At 37.3% G+C, this 7428-nt stretch overlaps 1 protein-coding gene across 1 annotated transcript; it reads left to right on the top strand.

The window, feature by feature from the left end:
• The first annotated feature begins 1260 nt into the window (after window positions 1-1260).
• LOC136774862 (uncharacterized) lies at window positions 1261-1847 on the top strand. Its single transcript, XM_066729340.1, has 2 exons — window positions 1261-1586; window positions 1628-1847. Exons 1-2 carry the CDS (start codon window positions 1261-1263, stop codon window positions 1845-1847), a joined length of 546 nt encoding a protein of 181 aa, XP_066585437.1.
• Window positions 1848-7428: the final 5581 nt, after the last annotated feature.

Here is a 7428-nt window from a genome sequence, read left to right as displayed (position 1 = left end):
GATCAAGCACCACTTCATACTTACCTTAAAGGAGCAACAAAGAAAGATAAAAGACCAATAGAGTGGACACAGGAAGCTGAAAAGTCATTTAAAATGTGTAAAGAGTCATTAGCAAACTCCATATTGTTAGCACATCCCAAAACTGGTGCAGTACTAGCACTGAGTATTGATGCATCTGAAATAGCCATGGGAGCAGTATTAGAGCAATATACAAAGAAAAAGGTTGGCAACCATTAGGGTTTTACTCAAAGAAACTCTCAGAAGCACAAAGAAAATTCAGTACTTATGATAGAGAGCTCCTAGCTATATATCCAGCTATCAAGTACGTTAGACAGTTGATTGAAGGACAAGAGGTATTAGTAAGAACGGATCATAAGCCGCTTACTTACGCCTTTACACAAAAACCTGAAAAAGCCTCACCTAGGCAATCTAGACATTTAGATTTCATCAGTCAATTCACAACACAATTGATCTATTTCAAAGGAGATAAAAATGTTGTAGCAGATGCCTTATCTAGGATAGCAGCTATACATCTAGCAGATGACAGTCCTCATGAGGATCTCGCAGTTGCCCAATATAGTGATGAAAGTCTAAAAGAAATCATAGATGCAGATGCTTCATCATTAAAGTTAAGAAAGTTATACGTGAACAAAGAAGGTACTAAGCTGTATTGTGATGTATCTACTAGTGTAGTTAGACCATATATCCCATCAGTATTAAGGTATAAAGTGTTTCAGATGATACACCAACTAGCTCATCCAGGTGTTAAAGCTACACTTGAAGCAATAAATAAACGCTATGTATGGCCTGAAATGAGGAAAGATGTAGTAAGATGGGTAAAAACCTGTTTTCAGTGTCAACGGTGTAAGATACAGAGACATGCTAAAACAATCCCAGAACATATCGCTATACCAGATGAGAGATTTCGACATGTCCACATTGATATTGTTGGTCCACTGCCAATTTACAACGGATACAAGTATTGCGTGACAATGATAGACAGATATACAAGGTGGCCTGAAGCAGTTCCAGTAACTGAAATCACAGTGCAACTAGTGGCAGACGCATCCTACAAAGTGTGGATAGAAAGATTTATCACGCCATCAGTTATAACTACTGATCGTGGCATGCAATTCGAATCACAATTCTTCCCGTCTCTGAACAGTTTGATTGGTGCTAAGAGAATTCATACAACAGCGTACCATCAGCAACTAATGGTATGGTTCAAAGATGGCATCGAGTGTTCAAAATTGCAATAAAATGTGTCATGGTACATTCAAGTGGACTGAAATCCTTCCAACGGTGATGTTAGTGTTAAGAACTGCAATAAAAGAACATAACAAGTGCTCAGCAGCTGAAATGGTCTATGGAACGACTTTAAGGTTACCTGACGAATGCTTCATAAATTTGGATAACCAAAGAGAACCTAGAATCTTTGTTGAACAATTAAGAGAAATAATGAGACATTTAAGACCCATACCTGTTGAACATTACTACAAAAGGAAATCATTTGTGCATAAAACTCTGTACACCTGTTCACATGTGTTTGTGCGTGTTGATGCTGTAAACAAATCATTAGAACCACCGTATGAGGGCCATACGTAGTGACAGAAAGAATAAACGATAGAGTTTTCAAGGTTAATGTAAAAGGAATTGACACCACGATATCTATTGAGAGGCTAAAACCAGCATTTTTTGAAGCAGAAGAGGATCAAAACGCTGCTGACCATTCAGAATCGAAGCAGAATCAAGACAAAGGAAGCCAAAGAAACGACGAACAACCTACTACATCGAAAATTTTGACGTATCCACCAAATTCAAAGAAGGTCTTAAGATTCGCGCCTTAGTCGCTCGGAAGGGAGTATTGTAGCGTCCAAGCAGCGTTACCAAGTCCGCCATGTTGGAAGATACTACGCTGTATAGTTTGTTGGCGAGAATTGAATATTACCACGAAAAATGTATAGTAAGTGTGATTCACAGAGAAGAAATGAAGTATAGTGTTTTAGGTATGTATAATAAGCTCTCAGTGCTTTCGGACTACTTCTGACAGTTATTTCACGGATTTCAGCAACACCACACTATAGGTAGTGAATTATTGTGATTGGTCTATTTGGAATAGCGATGATAAATTGTATAAAATGGCTAGCAACGAAACTTTTGAAATTATGTTTTTGTAATTCAATTATATTAAATGTTCTTGTTAAAAGTACATCACTATTTCATCTGATAATAAATAAATTATTCAGTATATTATATACAAACACGACATTAAAAGATTTTAATAGTATATATTGTTATGTACACAGAATAAACGTACATAACTCTTGCTACAATAAGCATTATATAATTAATATTATTAATATTAGTATTATTTAAAAAACATAATTAATAAATCTAAATCTATTATAAATATATTAAAATATCAATAGCCTCATTGTAAAGGAGAAATACTCCTAAAAACGACAAATTCCTAAGTGTAACACGAACCACTTAACGCAGTTCGTTCACATTGTCGCCAAGGCTAAGTCCCGACACATGGCCAGTGCTGGTAACTCGTGGGAAATCCCTCTCCCCACCACGTCGACCAAGCTGGCACGCACACATGCATCCGTATTGCGTGAGAGATCTTTGCACCCCTAGCGGAGAAAACCGAACTATTAGGTGCCCACTTGCACTCCTAGCGGAGAAAACCGAACTATTAGGTGCCCACTTGCACTCCTAGCGGAGAAAAGCGAACTACTGGCTACCCACACTGCCATTTGGTATATCTGTGTTTCGGCTACCTTCGCTGGACGTCGATTCACTTCGGGTGCAAGCGAGAGCGGTATAGTTTCATCGCTCCTCTCTTTCTAATTCTTACTCCGCTCGGCTACTCGGATTCTCTCTCGACTGACCGTGAGGCTATCGGCTTCTTTTGACAAGTTTCGGTAGGATTCGAGAGCGAAAAGGAGCGCGACGTTGATTCTCGGACCTCTCTGTCTATATAAAATGCTGCGTTTACCCAATAATTTGAAGCAAATGGAAATCCTTTTTTTAAATAACTTCTTAATTGTTATAAAATGTTTATATTTAGCCATTAAATTATTAGATTTGATAATAAATACAAAAATGCGTTCTTCTAATAACAAATAATGAGTTGAGGTAAAATAAACTCAATGTTTCTGTATTAATCTGGTAACAAATGCATTTTTATATTTATTATTGAGTCTAATAAGTTAATGGTTATTAAAAAAAAAATTCGTTTTAAAGAAAAAAAATGAAAAAATATTGACCTCTGCCAAGAATTGAACCCGAGCCCGCCGCGTGACAAACGGCAACCTTACCGTCTTCGCTACAGAGCTCATTTCATGGACCAAAAGCAAATCGGCCTTTTAAAGACTGACTACAATTCTTTTATTAACTCGCCATAAACAATCAAGAATTAGCTGCATTAATAAATACATTTATTTACACACCATTATTGCACTAAATTTAATATGTTTTTAATTTGAAGCATATATTTTGCATGAAGGTACGATAGTTTAAAGGTATCCAAGCATTACTTTACATACAAAACTATTCATATGCCCCATTATCATAAATTAATTAAGTAATATAATAAAATATGTTTCGTATAATCGAATAATATATGACAGTGGAGCATACGAATAGAGATTTCTATTTAAAGTACTGCATGGATACCCTTAAGCTATCGTATTTTCATGCAGAATGTATGCTTCAAATTAAAAACATAATAAATTTAGTGCAATAATGGTGTGTAAATATATGTATTTATTATTGTAGCTAATTCTTGATTGTTTATGGCGAGTTAATGAAAGAATTGTAGTCAGTCTTTAAAAGGCCGATTTGCTTTCGGTCCAACAAATGAGCTCTGTAGCGCAGACGGTAAGGTTGCCGTTTGTCACGCGGCGGGCTCGGGTTCAATTCTTGGCAGAGGTCAATATTTTTTCATTTTTTTTCTTTACAACGAATTTTTTTTTTAATAACCATTAACTTATTAGACTCAATAATAAATATAAAAATGCATTTGATACCAGATTAATACAGAAACATTGAGTTTATTTTACCTCAACTCATTATTTGTTATTAGAAGAATGCATTTTTGTATTTATTATCAAATCTAATAATTTAATGGCTAAATATAAACATTTTATAACAATTAAGAAGTTATTTAGGAAAAGGATTTCCATTTGCTTCGAATAGTTGGGTAAACGCAGCATTTTATATAGACTGAGAGGTCCGAGAATCAACGCCGCGCTCCTTTTCGCTCCCGAAGTGAGCCAAATGTCAATGTCTCTCTCGACACTCGTTTAAAATCCATTTCACTCATCTATTTCGCTAGACAAGGATAGGGAGTATTAGTCTCGCTCTCTCTCTCTCTCTCTCATATTTCTCCCAAGTCTCAATGCGTTGCGTATGTCAGCGGATTAAAATTTTGTCAATATAAACATAAGGTTTTAATATAACATTGTACTACATTTATTATTATGACAGTATGCAAGACATATGTTCCTCTGGAAAGGAGAAGGAGTGTTTGTCGAGAAATCAATATTGTAATTTAATTGCAGTAAAAAGCAAGTGAATATCTTTCACAAATTTTTATGAAAATTAATGTATGCTTTGCAATAAACTAATTATCGTTTTAGCAATAGGTATTATAGTATTTCTCAAGAATTATGTATAATTTAAGATTTCATGAGACCTCGAGCAAAATAAATAGCTTGCTGTCATTTACAACACAATTATATTATTTCAATTTGTAATTATTTTCTCTTTTTAATACTAAACAGCTATACATTGTTGGAATGATCGATTATTACAACAAAATTTCAAGCACTCTGAAACATGTAAAGCACTTTGTAATTCCAAATTACCATTGACATGCTTCATTTAAATAAATATGTTTTTCAGCATTATCCATGTTTCATGTATCAATAATCCTTGTGTCCTCCTGTCAATATATCCTTCATTTGCGTTCACCTATTTGAAAATAATTTAATCTTATATTACTTACACTGGCATTAGATGATTTATTTGTTTTACCTATTGATTTTAAGGGTAAATGAATTTAAGACAAAGATAAAGATAGATTATTATTAATTTCTACGGAAATTACATGGTACACATCTACTCAAATCTAGTGCAATCTTATTGCATTTGAATATACTATATTAAACTATTTTGAATGACTACAAAATGATTACTTATCACAAAATTCTGAAATAGGTGTAAGGATTTAGAAATGAAATGTACAATTAAAGTTAAGTATTTTATTTGTCCTTTACTTGTAATTTTATAAAAGTATTTATTCCTTCTATAGTTACAAGATAATGCATACCACGTAACTTACAGAAATTATGGTAGTGCTTGAGAAGTACACTGATCTAATCGTAATATAAGCACGAATAATACGATCTATTTCAATAGGTTCCAACTGTTTACTAAATTGAATAAATATAAATTTACATTGTACAATAATATAATTGGACGAGAATTAAAATATTCTAGTGGAAACGTTAAAAAATTTTTGTCAAATTAAGCAGTACAGTAATAATTAATCCCACAAAAAACAAGCTTTGCTTGTAAAAAAAGGACGGCAAGTACATAAGTCGTATCTAGTATGATTAATATATAGTAATATAAAATATTTTAATTAAAAAAAAGTAGTGAAATCCAAATGTTAGGCAAGTATAAATTTTTTCCATGGCGAAAATTGAAATTTAGAAAAAAGTAAATAGTAATACAAAAATTACTTGCCAGGCCCGTTGTATGCAATCGTATTAAATAGCCACATTTTTAACTTACGAGAAGCAATGCTTATATTGCAAGATAGCAACTATAACGTACAATATTCTGCCACCTTACGGCATGCAGGACACTATCACGTATAATCTGAGAGCTTCCTAATCAAACCTGTAAAGATCCCGGGACAGGGAAACATACTATCTCGAAACTTTGTTGGGCGCCAGGCTCGATGTTAGAGCCCAGGTTCTCAAAATCTTCTCCCAGAATTCATCCTCACTGCGGCTAGTCAGTCCCCGAAGGTAAGAGAGGGGCAGGATTAGGACGGGTGTAGAACAAGGACAGGATGGCTACTCGTTACAAAATTACTCGCAAATTAACCACACATACTCACTTCAGGGGTAATTATTGGGGCTTTATTCATTCGTTTAGTTTACATTTCGCTCAGAATAGCCCCGTATAATCTTCCTGATCACGAGTTTTCTACAAAATTTCACGTACACACTCATACCATTCAACATTCACGCACTGTTTCTCTCTCAATCATACTCTTCCCGCCCGAGGAGCGGGGAGGAGGGATCTCCTGGCTGATCGTACCAGGTAGGTGACTCCCTGGTGGTAGTATCGGCCCGATGACGGGGATAAATGACCATTTCCCTTATGTTAACCACGTCCCGAAGGGGGTTCCATCCAAGGCTTGAGACCTCTACTCATAGGGGAGGCACGCCATGGGCACACATCCTCCGGCTGCGCCCTCCGAAGGAGCCCCACGGATAGGCACTCGGTCAAGGCCCATTCAAGAGACACCCGACACTTCGCTAATCACTAGATGACCGCGCAAGTTCAAGTCCCGTCCTACGACCGATCGGATACCATCCGCACACGTGAGCGGGATATTTAACGAAACATCTCTACGCTCTTACAGGAGTCGGCGCCTCAGCCTTGTGGATTATTCTATTAGACAACCGACGGCATTCTTTTCTCTACGATAATAATAACTCCCTGTACAAATAAACTAAAAGAAGGGGAAAGTGGTCAATATGAGCCGAAGATTACACCCTACTAACTTTGCCTTCCGGTGGGGAGATGCCTGGGAAGAAGCGCCCTACAGGGAGTCCCGGGGCCCTCGTGAAAAGGGGAAAATTACTCCCTCCGCGACTCACATCCCTGGCGGAAGAGACAGTGTCCCCGAAAACCTCCCACAGGGTGCCTCCCCCCTCCTGGGCCCATCTCACCCACTAACCACCACTCAGGGAGGACCTTGGAAAGAAATCTAACCTGTTCCTGGAGATTCTACTTCAGTGGCGAGCCGCCCCCTTCACAGGTCCAGTCCGGTACTCTGCCTGGTAGTCCTCCCTTTCTTCGTTCAGAGCATCCTCTTACTCCTCTGCTCCTGATTCCTTGGTCTGGAACGACTGACTTCTTTCCTCTAACTTCTGTTCGGTCACACCTCGGACCCGATTCCTCCCTCGTCGAAGTTCTTCGTACGACTCTTTTTCCAGTCAAACCTTCTTCACTTCCTTTACAGTTCCTCTCCTCTCCGACCCATCTCCTCGTCCTCTTTTCTCAAAACCAGGTCGCTTGATTGGCCGAAATCGGGCCGCGTGAGTAATTGTACTACGCATCTGGTCGCCCATTCCCCAGTAAATAGTCCCATTTCGCATAGTACTTACAGGTACTTATGCG

Source organism: Prorops nasuta, unplaced genomic scaffold (genome assembly GCF_024137725.1).
Source record: "Prorops nasuta isolate Cenicafe-Biocafe unplaced genomic scaffold, Cenicafe_Pnas_1.2 PNAS00007, whole genome shotgun sequence".
Taxonomy (NCBI): Eukaryota; Metazoa; Arthropoda; class Insecta; order Hymenoptera; family Bethylidae; genus Prorops; species Prorops nasuta.
This window is presented reverse-complemented; position numbering and strand designations above follow the sequence as displayed.

Excerpts from the sequence above, each read along its gene's own strand:
- LOC136774862 (XM_066729340.1), top strand. The coding sequence starts at position 1,261 with ATGTGTCATGGTACATTCAAGTGGACTGAAATCCTTCCAACGGTGATG. Across the intron at positions 1,587-1,627 it reads AACAAATCATTAGAACCACC|AGTTTTCAAGGTTAATGTAA; the intron begins GTATGAGGGCCA and ends AATAAACGATAG.